The sequence below is a fragment of the Tyto alba genome, unplaced genomic scaffold (assembly GCF_018691265.1).
Source record: "Tyto alba isolate M040663 unplaced genomic scaffold, T.alba_DEE_v4.0 Super-Scaffold_38, whole genome shotgun sequence".
Classification (NCBI taxonomy): domain Eukaryota; kingdom Metazoa; phylum Chordata; class Aves; order Strigiformes; family Tytonidae; genus Tyto; species Tyto alba.
The window spans coordinates 3,265,147-3,281,506 of NW_024881313.1; the positions used below are offsets into that span (position 1 = coordinate 3,265,147).

The window sequence follows — 16,360 nt, forward strand, 5'->3', positions numbered from 1 at the left end:
CAGTGTTCTAGTGACTCTCAAGTGTAGCGCTGGGACTTGACGCTGGGAGAGACCTCTGTGGTACCGGACACTGTCAAAGAATTGGAAGTATTTTGTAGTCGTGTTCTTAGACATTATCTGTGAACCCAGGAGTTACAAATCGTGCTGGTTGCATAGTCCTATCTCTCTAACCTAACTGCAAAAATACACTAAGTGAAGTGTTGTATCTGAACATAGTTTTACTTACAAGGAATGTTTATTAAAGCTATTACAGGATATACTGAAACTCTTTCAAGATTTATGACCATGTATTTAGAGTTGATTTCTGCCAGGAACAGATGGTATTGAAACAGACAGCTGACAAGTGATAGAGCAGAAATCACCTGTTAAATGATACTTCGTAAGTGTGATCAAGAAATAATGAAAGTATTTTAAAGTGCTATTGCAGAATTTGGTTTTGAAGAGCAGATAGATTAAAGAGGAGGTTTTGTGAAGGGGGGTGTTACATTCATGCTTTTCTGAAAAATAATTCAAAGATTTTTGATCAGTAGATGTTGAACTATTTGAAGGGCAGAATGAAGTTATATCCTAATATATTCTTGGGGAAGCCTTAGTCAGGTTACAGGAGTCTTACGGGGCATGTATGGGATAACATAGATCGACCTTTAAGGCATCTAGTTCCGTAAAACACTGTTAGTTGTATGTAGTTACTCTAAATCAATTGCTGAGATTGAACCCAAACTAGAAATAAATTGTTATATCTCAGAGGATACTTACTACTTGAAAAAGAGGTGGATTTGAATGCTGCATGTTTAAATTAGCCATAGATTTGTCCATTGTAGAAGTTTTGATCCATGAAATAACCAGCAAAAAATTAAAGCCTAGGCTTTAGGTAAAATATAACAAGGGCAGTATTACCCTTCTTCGAGGTTAGAGGAATTATGAAGAAGCTTGTAGCACCACTGTCCCTGTCACTTTATTCCAAATTCGGTTTTAACAGGGTCATAAGGCTGCCTCATAGGTATTTCTCATCTCGTAATCCTTATAGAAACTCCTGCACAGGTTAAATGTTTGAGAAATGGAAGTACTGCAAGTGGAAGGATTGTATGTTTTCCATCTAATGTAATCCAAAGCCACATATAAATGCGATGTCGGGGCTTTTCTGACACAGAACTGCCATTCTGAAAACTGATTCCTTAAGAACCACGCCCTTTCATTGCTTTTTAGCTTGTTGACGGCATTGACCAATATCTGGAATTAAACTTTGGAGCTTCTTATTAGAAATAAAAATTTCTTTGCTGTTTCCACTGCAATACCAACATTCTCTTTCATCAGTGTAAAACCTGCCTACTGCAATTAGTGTGATGTATTTCCTTACTAACATTACAGCTGATTTAGAGTTGTAGATTTTTGAATTGGAAAATGAAGATTGCACAACACTTGCTTTTCTGTGTTGTCAAATACTGCAATAATACTGCGACATTTGGAATTAAATAGTACCAACAGTGTTAAATTTACATTATGTGTAACAGTGACTTTTATGCACAAAACCCTTTTTCTCTTGTAATCTTTTTTAGTGTCATTTAAGTTTATGAAACTAAAGGAATAACACTAGGGCCAGTATTTATGATTAGTATGATATATTAATGCTGCAAGGTGTCTGCTTCCAAAGTTGCTTGTTAAAACTGGAAGTTTGATTAGTGTCATTTACTGTAATGCTTTGTATACAGTAGTTTGTATTTGCAGTTGAAATTAATTCATCAAATTATTACTGTTTTTTAATAAAAAGTAGTTGATATGTATAGCTATTTTAGCAGCATTTAAAATACAGAATTCTATTTTATTTTACTCAGATTTCATTTGTGGTTTCAGGGTGCTCAGCGATTTCCATTGGTAGAGGTTGGATTTTTGGAGAAGCGTGGCTTGAATTTATCAGAAATTTGGACCGTGGATGTTTCAGGAAAATACATTTGGGGCTTGGTATTTTTCTACACAGACAGCTCCCATCTCTCCACGAATCTATTGGAAAATTTCTGGTTATATCTGGTTATATTGGACTGGTTACCTGCATGACTTCAGTCACTGAGATTTTTAAAGAAGCAAAAAAGAAAAAAAAGCCCACACCACAAACAAACCACACCCAAACCAACACCATAGCAAATGCGATGAAGATTTTCATAGTAATGAGTTTTGCCCTTTAAGTGGGGAATGCAGTTTTTGCATTTGTTCCTGAGTGAATACTGTCTCTACAGAAGGGCATACTCATGGTTCATCTTATTTTCTCTAATTCTACAATGAAATTGCAGCAGTAGATTATCATACTAATTTTTCTGTGTTCCTTAATCTGCAGGTCATAGGTTCTTCAGCATTATCAAAAAGGCTTAAATGGGGTTGCAAAATGTTAGCTAGCTATAATAGCTCTGCTTTTCCAGGCTGGAGAAATGAAAGCTGATTTTCATTTCTGGATGGTCGTTATTGCCTTTGGGCTGGGGAAGTGAGTTTAATATGTGTATTACTTTTTCCATTGTACTTCCTCTCTGTGTATCTTTTTTTTTTTTTTGCTTTGTTTTGGTTTTTGTCCCCTAGATGGGCAGTTCTTGGTGTCAGGGGCTGTCTTTAGTCGTATGTAATCTGCAGTTGAGAGATAGTGGCAAGTAATTGGTACTGTGAGGCATTATGTGTTGTTCGTGATAAGTAAGTAGTATTGATTCTTTACACAGCGTGCATCCGGGTCAGGTTTGCACTGCTCAGTTTGGAATTACTTGTGTGTAGTTCAAAAACTTATGTTAGGAAGCACTGATAGGATGGGGACTGTGTAACTGACTTTTTTTGAGCAGGATAGAAGCAGGGACTGGGTTGGCTGGGGTGAGGGGTTGTGTGTGTGGTGGTGTTGTCTCAGGAGGGTTTGAGTGTTCAAAGTTCTGAAATTGTCTTGTGTGTTTTAGAAGTGACTTCCCAGGTCTCAGCTCTAATTTTGCTATCAGCTCTCTCCTGCTGTGAACTTTAATTTTCTTCTTGTATGCTGCTAGCTCTCAAGTAGGGATTCACTGAATAAGGTTATTTTGGCAAAGGAGAGGAATTCTTTTCACCGTAAAATGTCAATTAAAATGTGTGTTAATTCGATCATAATTGTGACACAACAGTTGAATCAATAGAAGTGTCTTGCAACCTAAAATTTCTTGCTGCTTATAATCTTGATCCCTCACCCCTGGTGTATTTGAAAGTACTAAAAATATCTAAACATCTAAGCAGGATTTAGGCCAGAACCAGGATGCTGACTGATCCGTCTCTTTTCTGGTATCTCAGTGGCCTTTCCTCAGAGAGCAAACTGGTTGGTTTTCGTTCATTTTTATCACTCACTGTGATGTGAAACTGATCGTATTTTTCTGATTAAACTATAAACTGGTGCAGGTAAATTGGCACCAATCCTGAAAGAGTTGAGAAAAAATTTGTGCTAGTCTTCCAAAAATGAATATTCATCAGTATATATTTTGTATGGCTAAGTAAGTTCACTTGTACCTTCAAAAGGACCTTCTATCAGCGTGAACTAATCAGAAGTGCTGGGTCTTACTTGCATCCTCTGGAGTGTTTTCCGCAAAATAAATTGCATCTCTACCATCTCTTTGCTTATTTACAGTAAACAGCTGAAATCGGATTTCAATATTCTTGCCCCTACCCACTCCAGCTTCTTTTCCATTTCCATTTAAAAAATAACTGCTGAAACTAACTTTAAACTTTCCAAAGGAAATGTTTCTCACTGTTGCATATGAAGGTGACACACCATTTTTGTGTAGGACAGCTTTAAGTTCTTGACTCTGGAGATAGGCAGATGGTGATTTCTAACTGATGGATTAATATAAAGATGAGCATCTGTCAATCTGTGTGTGTCAGGAAAACACTAGTTGACTGTGTAGCTGTTAAGAGTTCCCTAGGGAAAAGCATGCTGGTCTTAGTAAATATGACTAACATCTTTAGAGTAATATGTTTTCTAAAATCTAAAATGTACAATATTTGGAAGATGCACTTTTATGCAGTGTTTTTTCATAACTCATACAGAATGCTAAACCATACTTTTTTATTTTAAATAAAACCTTTTTTCCCCCCTCTTACCACAGGATAATGAGAAAAGGACCCCTTTACATGCTGCTGCCTATCTGGGAGATGCAGAAATTATTGAACTACTTATTTTATCTGGTATGTTCTGTTCATGTTAATGGAAAAAAAAAAAAAACCTCTATGTACATCCAAAGAAATAATTATGTACATCTTAGTCTGTGTAGCTTTTATTGAGATATTTAATGTACTAGAAGTTAAAGATGTCTGTACTGAAATTTTGGTTTCCAGACTTATCAGTGTTATAATACTGTGTAGTTCTGCTCTAAAATATTTCTTTGTAGAAAGCTTTCTCAGTTATAGCTGATTTTATTTGTAGCTTGATCAGTTTTAGGTAGTTTAAGTCTAATTTAAAGAAGTAATAGTGTCATGTTGTAGGTAGATGTTAGCAGTATTGCTTTGGTTCTGAAATGGCCTTCAGAAGAACAACTAAAGTTGAACACAGAAGATGGCATCCAGAGTTGGTTATATTATTTTTAAGTATTCTTTGCTGTTGGCTTAAATACACAGGACAGAATTAGGATCAACTGAAATTTTTAAAATCTCTTGTGTCTTTTTTTCTATTTATTGATACGAAGACAAAGTGCAAGTTCTGTAAAACAGTATACTTTCAACTTTAAAAAAAAAAAAAACAACAAACAGCCAAACAAAAAAAAAAAACACAACAAAAAACCAGCAACAAAAACCAAACCAGAAAAACCCAAACCAACCAAAAGGACCTGAAAGCAGAACTTCATGACAGATACTGAACTGACTGTCTTTGATCTTGCACAAATTTACCCATCGGGTAGCTTGAGGCTGAATTCATAAGATGGAGCTTTGAGGTTAAATAGATTAAAATTTATAACAGTCTCATAGAGCTACTTTAAACTTCAGTCTACTTAATGGCACACCTTACCTGTGCAAAGCTGGCTATTTCCACTACCACCACCTCCCCCCCCCCCCATCAACCTTTAATAACAAACTTTGCTTTAAGGAAGTGTCACTTTTAAGATTGTAGGTATTACTTTCAGAGTTTCAGTTGAAATTGCCAGGGACAATTTAATTTGCTATAATTTAGAAAGATATAATTGTCTCATATATATGTACTCTCTTTATATAATTATGTACACTTACAATTAATAATACATTATGTATATTATATATATATATATATTTCTAATGAAAATATCCTATAGTGTTAATTTGTCCAGAAAAGTTCACCTGTGTTGCTGAGAAGGTGCTGGTTTTCCCTGTCAAGAAAAGAAACAAGTTCTGGTGACTCTTGAAAACTTATAATGACCCCTTTCCTCTGAAAAGGGATCTTGCATTTGGCAAGGAGATTTCTCTTTTTTGTTTTTTCACAGTGATTAAAACAAAGCCAAACAAAAACCCAACCTGACTAACCATCTTATAGATTTTGAAAAGATGTAGTCAGCTACTGGGAGTGAAGCTTCTGACTGTGTTGGGTGAACAGAGTCCAGTTATCAGAGTTGTGATTGAAGAAAATGTCTCTCTCTTGGGCAAAGGGCTTATGGAAGGATTGAGATTCTAGTTCAGACATTAATGAGACAAGATCCTGATTGGGGGATGGCATTAGTCATGCTATTTGGGCACATAGCCTGGGGATAAGTGTAAGAAAAATCGGAGAACAAAGGAGGGAAGTGAAGAACCAAGAATTAGGGCTGTACAAATAGTCCAAAGTTGAGCTGTTGCATGGAGGAGAGGTTGTGGGGTGCTGCTGTGCCTGCAGGTTGTTCGAGAAGACTGGGAGGCATTGGTATGTCTCAGGTAACATTTATTCAATGAAAATCGTGATTTAGTTACACAAAACAATGCATTAAATAGTTGCAAAATCAAAAGCTTTGGAAGCTCTGGAATGTATAGACAGTGTCAGTCTAACCTTTCCTGTGCTCACGGGCTATGCTGTGGACTTCAACTGCACATTTGTGCCTTGCTGTAGGAGCACAGCCTCATGAGTTTCAGGAGTGGTGGGGCTATGCTGGGAATGCCTCAGGCTGGTGGCATTGAAGGAGGCACAGGTGCCTGTTGTCGATGCATTTGTAAGTGAAGGAAGAGGGGCATTAATTGCAGGATGAGAAAGTGATGTCTGTATGTTAAAGGCTGTTCGGTTTGAAAGGGAGTGCCGTGCTTGGCCACTAACCTGTGTATTACCCGCTTGCAAACTGGGGTTTTAGACAAGCAGCTTCAACCAGGCTCTTCAAAAGTAGTCACGAATTTAGTCTTCCTCATTTCTGAATGCTGAATTGGAAGTCATAATGGTTTGTGAAGTGTGAACACTCACAGCTGTATCTGAAGTGCTGCACCAGCTACTTCTCTGAGAAATCAGGTCTAGGTGTCTCAAAATGCGAAAGCCAAGATTTGTCTTGTGACTCTTAACTGGAAGATGGGGAACAGAGGTTAAGTGTATTTATCCTCTCCATTTCATAAAGATAAGGAAAATTAATCTATTGTGTTTCAGCTGGAAATCAAATCTCTCCTTTGAGACAGTTGTATAATATTACATCTTGTCATAATAGAAGAGCATTAGGGAGCAAATGAAGAACATCTGTTGCCACAGCAAGGTTTGAAGAACACTTGCCGTGTTGCAAGACCTCTTTTTGAACAATGAGAAAATAGTTTGTTGAATAAATAACATTTCTGAACAACAGTCTCCTCTGTGCAGTAAATTTGCATGTAAAAATTTTGTATGCGGCCTTAATTGACCTATTGTAATATATTTGCACAAGAGATTGAATTAAGTAGTGTAGACTACTTTCAGCCTAGCGTTTCTCACCTTGTGAGAGCTTGGCTTTGCAACTCGTTATGTCCCCTGATGTAGTTTTGCTGGAATATTACTAGGAACCACTTCACAGTTTTCCTGTTGTGCAAGCTATCCTACAAAGACTGTTTGCTTTGACTTTTTTATTCTTTCTTCAAATTGGACCTCAAAATTACTGAAGTCAGTATTAATCTTGCCACTAGTCAGTGGCTCTTAACTGATTCTTTCTCATTATTCTTAGTTAAAGTGTGTATCATACGTTACCTAGACATAGGATTTTTTTAATTTGATTGGAGAGTCTTTTGCATCTCCCTTCAGGGGATCCACGTTGCTTTCAAGTACGTATTTTCAATCATACATTGCTGTTACAATTTCTTTATATTACTTTTCTGTAGACCTAAGTAATCCATACTGCACGTTCTGAAGATATAACCGATTTGGCCTGTTTGCAGACTTTTGTGGAATAGGTTTTTAGTCTTACAAGCATATTTAGTTTTTGAATTCTTAAGCTATTTTCCCACCAAACCTCAAGGTTGCTCTGTGACCTGTCCTCCTGTAGTCTTTCACCTGGGCATAGGACCTGAAGCTGATGGTTTGAATACAGATTCTGAACATCAAAGAAAATTGCTTCAGCGACTCCAGTTTGAGGCAGGACATTTAGATTGCCTTTTGTTCTTTATCTCGGGACAGTGCTTCACTGAACACTAATAAACTTCTCCCCTGAGGATGTGAATGCCTTGCCAGCAAATTGTCATACCACTATGGTCTGTGGAAGTCAAAATATTCAAATCATCTCTCCCTGTTAGATTGTAGCTAGATAAATAGCATTCCTAAATTTGTTAGGTAAGGAGGTGAACAGTAAATGAAAAAGAGGCATAAAGATGGTTGTTTATAGCATTCAGAATGATGGAACAAAAGTTTATATTTTAGTCACTTGAGAATGGTAATTTTAGAAGCATTTTCTTTTTTACATTACTCTGTGAAGAGTCCTAACACCCATCACAGTCATATTTTTATGATGTACGTGCAACTCTGCACCCTGGTGCACAAATACATCTGTCTATTTTGTGTAACTGCACTGACTTTAATTGTGTAAATACTTGATGGCAAACTACTGAGAAGTAGAAAAATAAATACAATAATTAACTGAATGTAGTAGAAAAATACAACAATTAACTGAATGTCTACCTTTTTGTTCTTTCCAAGAAGTCCTGATTAAAAAAATCAAGCCCTTCTTTTTGTTAAGTCCTGCATGTGAATTGTCCTGGGGAGGCTTCTTGCTTTATAAAAAATAATTCTTTCTGATTGTCCTATGCTTTTTTAAATGCCCTCAGAGCCTATTCTGCAGGCAAGTGACATGTGAGGAGGAGGACAGATTAATGTGATCCCAGAATGTGTTCTTTTGATTAGTAACTTTTTCCATGTGTTTTCTTTAAAATACCACTCAGACTATTACTTCTTTCACTGAAATCAGTGTAATTATTGAAAATAAACATCTGAATTATCAGCTGTTTTCTTTTGAGTAGGTTTTGTTACTATATTGCCTTGATACTTAAATACTAACACAACACATTTCTGTTTGTGTAACCCAAAATTTTCACTGCATGTTGCTCAGCATACATGAGTGTGTGGTCAAACTCAATCTCATTAAGTTTTGGCAGCCTGTGAGTTTTTGTTGTGCTTTCTTCTGGGTCAGCTGGAAAATGCAGGAATTGTGCTGACACTGGAAAACTATCATTACAGTAATAGCAGATTTTGAAGGATAGTAAAGACCCTCCAACGTTACTCCACCCTATCTGCATTTCTTTCACCTAATTCCGAAGCTGTGCAAGTATGAAAAGTCCATGCAAAGACAGTTGCACAGCTCAGCTGTTGAAAGGCTATTGCTGCAAAAATACAGCCGCGTGAAGCGCGCTTTGTTTGGATCGCAGGTGTACCCCCATGCCAAAGGCATTTCACGGGGGTTCTTTCTGCACTGCCTCTATCTTTCAGCCGCTTCCTCTTCTTTCGACAGTGATGTTGGCCGCCGTTTTCTTTTTTGAGCTGTCTTAACTTCCCTCTGGCAGCAGTAACAGTTGCTGTGAAGAAAGTAGCTCTGATGCTCTTTGAGAGAGAAAATGAAGCTGGCTTATGAAAAGGTAGAAGCATTCAGTAGCTCAAGGAGTCCAAAAACCTCATGTTGCTCTCTGAAGCTCAAGGACAGGTGGTGGCTGAGATGCAACAGAAACTGTGACGTTCTGAAAAGAAATTGGCTTCTTATATTGACAAGGCAGCAAAGTTCTGGAGGATGGCTTTGACTTATTTGTGGGTTTCCTTTCCTCCCTTTTGTGGCCAGTGTATCTCCATGTGTCTTCTGAGGTTGGGGGATGGGGTGTGTTGGTTGCTTTGTTTTTTAAACAATAAAAATAAGCTGTTGAAACATCATTGTGGCTGGTCAAAAGATATTTCAGTTCTGCCCATCTCAGATTTTTTTCACTATTCTATAGATCCTCTACTATGCGTTTAGCTTATAAATAGGAAGAAGGTTTCTCTCAATAGCATCTGAATCATTATTTTTGCAGCGTTAATTTTCCAAGTATCCAAGTTTTCAATAGGAAATTACCCTAGATGTCTATTACCGATTGCTCCAATTCATATCTCAAATCTTCATGTACTTTACAAACTTCATCTCCTCCTGAATGTTCACATATTTTTCTATCTAAGGAAAAGTTTTCTTCTCCATCTGTTCATTCCCCAGTGTAGTCTGAGAATTTTTGCTTGCCAATTTAAATACTTCCATGGTCATCTTCTCTATATAAAAAGTGGATCATTTAAAATAGAAAACTTTGTGAAGATAATACTAGCACTTAGGAAAATAATTATATAGAATCTAATTACAGTAGGATAGCTGGTTATTCTCAGTGATTTATATCTGGGGTCTTCCTAATTTCTGCAAAGATCACTCCTAAAATTACTTCAGTATACTAGTTGTTAAGACAAAGTTAGTTAGCTTTTTTTTAATGCAATCTAAAGATCTTTTTTACATCTATTACTCCTAAATAAAGATTTCAAAGCTTTAAATATTGAACATCAGGTGTCTGTATTGCATATGTGTATGAAAACACTTTTGCTTTATTTGCTTACATCATGATATTATTCAGTTGCTAGCACGTCTTGTACAGTAACAAAGGAAAATACCGTCTTTGACAGTCTAAAAATACAGATTAGAAGCAGAACAGTGGAGGGCGATTCAGTACTTAAGACAGTATTGTGAGTGAAGATGAAAATGTCCTGTCGGTTCTGTTGTATTTTTTTTCTGAATCTTATTTCCAACTAGTGATGCATAAGTAATGTAGCCTCCCGAGGACATTTACAAATAGGAAGAGTTCTGGTGCGGAGTAGCTTGGGAAGAGAGTCACAGCAGAAGTTCTTACAAGAGGAACACAGAGGTGATGTGCTGAGACACGGCTGTATATAGTTATATGGCACTTCATGGTTGAAGGAGGAGGTATGTGGCTGTTCCTTGCAGCATTTCCTGCTCAGTCATTCATTGCCTGTCTCTTCAAGAGATGGTAGAGATGCTAGCTCTTGTGCAAATGTAAGGATATTGACACCAAGGAAGTCGCGACTGGATTGCAGAAACATACATCCGGGTGTTGGTGGCTAATAGCACATTTAAATGTGCAACTGCCAGACATGGACTGATATAATGAAAGTTTCTGGGATCGTTCTGTAAATTGGTGCATGTCTTGAGTTGGAAAACGTTTCACTTGAAACATAAATTTGCTAAAAGTAAGCATCACTGAGTTTTTTAGTAGCTTCTGTACTACATTTATTAAACGTGTCTTTCTGATTGTCAGTCTTGAGAATGCAACTTTGCAAATTGGAATGTCAGATTCAAGGAGGAGGGAAGAAAAATGTGTAATGCTTTTCTCCTTCCCCCACCCCCTTTTTTGCAGAACAAAAATCCTGCTTTCATATTTGCCTAGATGTGTGAACTTACTAGGCTGTACTAGCCAAGTTGGTGATGAAAGAGAAGATCTTGTTTAATATTTCAGCTTAGCGTACCAAAGTGAATAAGTTGGTTTGTTTGGAAGGTGCAGTTTTAGGGGAGTGCCATTTACATAATCAGTTCTTAAGTTCAAGCAAAGATGATGGGTATTTGTGTTGCAGTATTGTATTTGATATCACTGGCAAGCACCCAGATCCTTTTCCTGCAAGCTCTCTGGCATTAAAATAATGGAAATACATGAAATTTTACATTAAATAAATGAAATATTTGAGCAGTTTTGATTAATGTTAAGACCAGCCCCCTGAAATCTGGAAGATCCAGTATGGTGGGTTTTTTTTGTTTTGTTTGTTTGGTGGGTTTTTTTGTTTGCAAATTGGGGATTGAGGTAGGCTGCACTGTACTTTGAAAGAGCAGACTGCTGCATAACTGACATTTGAAATGTGAGAAATGCCCTGGTTAACACGTCAGCAGGTTGAGCTTTACAGAGATAATATTGCATCAGCAGTGTTGCACAGTGAATTATATACATGCATGTGTTCAAACTGTCTTTAAGCAAACTGTGAAGCAAATCATCTTTAAGCAAAAGATACTCAATAAATGTGTAACATATTTTGTAACATTTATTTGCAATGATCTGGAGTAGAGCTTTACCCCGGCAGATGAAGGCTATAAAACTCCTCACTGTTGCACGGTTAGGAGTATGATAGTTTTGAGGGAGCTTTATGTCACATGGAGAGCATCTGAGGGGGGGTGGGGGAAAAGGTGGTATTTTCTCCAAATCATGTGCTAGGGAGTAAAGAACAGCCTAGAGGGGATTATGTCCTCAAATACAAGGCTGTTTGGAGAGGCTGTTTTATGAAATGTAAATCGTTCTTGGCAATGTGTTGTCTTGGGGAGGTCTATGCTAATTTAAATATTATTTAGTTTAACATGTCTATAGCTATAGATCTCCCAATTCACACATTAATAGTACATACGTGGTTTTTTGGTAATACGCTTATTCCGAGGATTACTTAAAAACTTTTTCTTTCAATCTAACAATTCTGGAACTCCTTTAACAGTTGTTTGTTGGGGGGGGGGAAGCAAGCTTAGAGATTCTTACTTAAGTAAGTCCATCACAGATTTAGATCTTTTGTCAAAAGTCAACTTTGTTTTTTTCTTTGTCAGAGAATCTACAAATTTTTTGTGTATTTGAAAAGTTAACTTATTCTAATTTACCTATGAAATGTACTAGACCTAGGCTTTCTTGCTTTTTTGGGTAGAAGATCACTTACAGAGTAGAGGGCAGATATTATTGTGTTGATATTGTTCTTTTGAGAGGACATGTTACTTTTAGATACCGCTTCAAATTTCCTTAGGCGTTTCTTCAGCTAATGCTGATTTTCTTTCTTACTAGAAACAACAAACACTTTCAGACATGCTTTTCCTTTAGTCCTAGCGATCTTGATTAACTTACCACTGGGAAAACCTTTTGTAAATTATCTTTTTATAGTTATTCCTGCTTTCTTCTCATGTGATTTTTAGTCTGTGTGTTAAAGTATCAGAAATATCAGTGAACGACTTAGCTGAACCCACAATAACAGCTTGGACTCTAAGCATGTTTTCACTAGAACTTAGGTAACTGCCACTTCCTTGGGTTGGAAACATGCATCCCTCGCCTTCTGCTGGACATGGCTCTTCTCCTGAGTGGATCTGACCCAACCTCAGAGTTTACAAATGCTGAGGAAAATCAGGATGACAATTAGTGACCTAGTAACTCCCTTAACTCCTTTAAAACACTTAGGAGAGATTTGTATCCTAAAATTAGAAATATAAATCATTTAGGCTTTAAAAGTCTTTGTTCCTTGGTTGTTAGCTGTAGACGTGAAGTCAGGTGGATCTTGGAGTACCAGTTTGGCTCTTATTTTTGTCTTGTTGGCTAAAAATAAGGTGTGGCTAATAATAGCCTGGAAGACAAGAATTCAAGAATTACAGATATGTTTGAAGTATATTGATTGCATTCTCACTTACTGATCATTCAGGTTATTGTCTTTTTGTCCGTTGTCTATTACCAAAAATCCTAGGATATTTTGGTGACTTTTAGAATCCTCAAATTATTTTTTTGCATATGTTATGGTACAGGAAATGGTGCAGTACACTAGGTGCTTATGATGGTTGACAAAAGCAGATATTTATGGTAAGATTAAGTCTCTTAACCCCCACAGTCTAACAGAAGTTTTTCTTCCTATTCCTTCAAACTTATTTTTCAAAAACTTTTGAACTTGGAAAATAGATTGACATCTGAAGCTTCTGAAATTTGGATAAGGAAAGAGGGAAATCCCTGAAATTGTAGCCAGCAATTAGACCTCAGGCTCTGTCTGGCACTTGGAAGACCTAGAGTCACTGTGGGAGGTTGGATCCAGCATCAGCTTCCATGTTGTGTTCTTCAGCCAGAAAGGGATGGATCGACTAGAAACTGATTGACTCAGAGAACTGTCTTCCAATCTTTGGTTTGCGTAGTATATACAACCACAGCTAAGTTTCTTGGTCAGGTTGTTCAGGTGGACTGGGAGAGACTTCTTTACTGGTGCAGATCTGGGAGACTTGGATCAAAATATCCTGTCTCTCAGCTGAGTATTCTGACCAGCAGCCTGTTTGACATTTTGTCTTACTGGCTCTCCATCCTTTTCTATTATTTGCATAGAGAAAATTAAAATTGGTTCTGACATAACATTATTATACTTAGCCTGAGAATAAGCTCTGACCATGTAACATTAATGTTACGGTGTGATATACCCTATATTGCTCTGTGAACTCCTTCCAACAGTGTTTCCAAACTATTTTTTCAGAAATGTTACATTTTATCCAAGCTATCACATCTCTGTAAAGTCTCAGCAGTTTTCAAATAAAGATGGCTAAAGATATGGAGTAAATGTAGCTGCTTTCTCTATTTTAATGGAGAATTTCAACTATAGTGAGAAAGTATGAGGTTTTTCTTGTTGAATGAAGGCAAAGACTTCATCTTTCTTACCCAACAGTCTTCTATGTGCCTTTGGAAGTGCAAAATAACATAGAGGATTACGTAGTTCTGAGGAGACGAGTACACTTTGATAGAGGAGTATTATGGGTACAGTGTTAAAAGAATTTCCTCAAAGGATGGACTTCAGCTGGAAAAAAGACTTATTTCCATTTTTGGCATCATGCTGTATTAATGAGCCTAGAATAAGTATCTTCTAATAGTTCTATCTCTGTACTTGAAAATATTTAAGACTTTCCGTAAATATATTCTAAATTTCTGTTGTTATTATTTTTTGTTACAGGAGCTAGAGTTAATGCCAAAGACAGCAAATGGTTGACTCCTTTACACAGAGCTGTGGCATCTTGTAGTGAGGTATGTGGTTTTTTGGTTTATTTTTTGATTGCTTTGTGTTAAAATAAGACATTGCAAATTCCTTTCTGTTCTTTGTTTGATTTTTACAAAGTGAAACTACTCCAAATGTTTGCAATTGCAGAACATTTTTGCAACAGTTTGTTTAACTTGTTGAGGCTATGTCTATTTGTATATCATACGCCTGAATAGGAAGAAGCGGAAAACTATAAACTTCCAGTCCTCAGCTTTCCTCTCTGCCATTCCCCTGGCAGAGGATTCTGCATGCAGTGTTCTCAAGTCCAGTTTACTTCTCTTGAGGTGACCAGAGTAGTAGAGGTGAATTAAGATTTAGTACAGCTTTCACAGCGTAATCGTTGCGTTTCTTCATTTTTTTACATGCTTGTCTGTTCAGGCATGGAAGAAATAAATGGTTCCATAAGGCCTGCAAACATCTTTTTTTACAAAAAGCTATTCATGAGTAATGATAGTATTGAAAATCACTTAAATAAATAGGAAGTTTTTTGAAGTCTATCAGTTACACAGTTGTGAGAATATAGTAATGTAAGAAATGAATTTGTTAATGTTCCTCTATTGTTGATGTCATAATAAAAATTTTAAATGCCTGCAGAAGATCAAAACAGAGAAACACTGAGCTTGTTATGTGGAAGAGCTTATGCAAAACTGTCTCCTCTGAGATCCTGAGTCAAATTGATGCTCGTTTCATCAGGTCTCAAAAACCAAAGGTTTTATTAAAGATTCTGTGTAAATTTTTGTTTTAGAAGATGGAACTGAATATTTTGTTTTTGACAATCATTAAGTATTTGATCCATGAACTGTCTAAACACGCCTTGTTTCAGTTTTTGCTTTTGAATTCCCTGGATAAATTTGCAATATTTTGTTACTACCATTAGTAGCTAAGTTATGTGGAGATTGTGTTATTCAAAACAGTGCTTTAAAATGAATCTTTGAGGGTGCCTTATTCCCAAGTGCTATTTGTTGTTCTTGAGGTATTTTTAGACTGCTCCTTTGGGAGCTGACTAAAGCACCAAATGCTACATTATTCACAGCTGAGGGACAATAAAAGCTCCTTATATCAGTAACACTTGCAGAGAGGAGTGCTGCAGACAAACTAGACCTAAATCATAACCAAGAAATGTCACCATGGTCGTATTTTTTTTTAAATGTGGAATATTTTAAACAAAATACTAACCAAAGGCAACACATGTAAACCAATCAGACTATTTACCCAAAAGGCAATGATAGGCAGTTGTCAGAATTTTCTATTTATAAACACAGTAAGTCACAGGAGCCCACATATGTGGTTGATGCATGTAGGCACTGTTTTCCAGCTGACAGACATATATGGGTTTTAGGCATTAGATGAAAAATGCTGTCATGAAAAAACTCTTGATAAAAATTTCAGTAAAACATCTGGACTTACTCTTGAAGCAAGAACAGCTACAATTAAACAAGTGCACTGAAACATGCAAAACAGCTGGAATCATGGATTTAGCTGTCAACTGCTCAAGTTCAAGCAACTTCATGTCAAGATGGTCACGCTCCAGGCCTTTATATTTGTGTACCTGGTGTACTTTGAAAACAAAAAATACAAAAAACTAAGCATATTCACTAATTCTTGAAATTCTTTAATGCATATGTGTATAAGATACGTTATTTTTATACTAGTACGACGGTGCTTCCTTCTACAAAAGGGATAATAACTGTTCTAAAATTTCCTTGTTCCAATTAGGGTTTTTCTTAATATTTTGTTCAAAAAAGAGGAAAGTTCAAGGTATTTAATAGATTTTCAAACTACTAAAGCTGCTTAAGTTTCTTAGAGAATAAAAGAGCTATTCCATTTCTCTTTTAAATTACAAGCATGTGATGCAGTATTTCCACTTCTATGTTTGTTCCTATTTTCTTTTTTATTGACAGTAGAATAAATTTGAACATTTTTAATACAATTTATTGTAACAAATAGAATTACATGTTACTTAACATTCTGCTCATGGCTGAGAATAATACCTGACTATTGTACCACGGTGTAATTCGAAATTTCCAGTAACTACTTCTGGTAACATGTTTTAAATTCAAAGTGCCAACCATTTATTGTGTGCTCAGTGTTTGAGTTGGAAGTCACTGATAGCAATTAATGAATTGTGGGAAG

General features: G+C 36.5%; 1 protein-coding gene across 6 annotated transcripts in view; it reads left to right on the top strand.

The window, feature by feature from the left end:
- The window catches only part of ANKRD28 (ankyrin repeat domain 28), a 129,050-nt gene that overhangs the window by 64,222 nt on the left and 48,468 nt on the right, over positions 1-16,360 (top strand). For all 6 annotated transcript variants that reach the window (XR_006166191.1, XR_006166192.1, XM_042801697.1 and 3 more), the window contains exons 3-4: positions 4,095-4,173; positions 14,144-14,214. Coding sequence is in view for 3 of the 6 variants with exons in the window: in XM_042801697.1 (XP_042657631.1) it covers positions 4,095-4,173; positions 14,144-14,214 (150 nt within the window). In the remaining 3 variants the exon portion in view is untranslated. The remainder of the gene's footprint in view (positions 1-4,094; positions 4,174-14,143; positions 14,215-16,360) is intronic.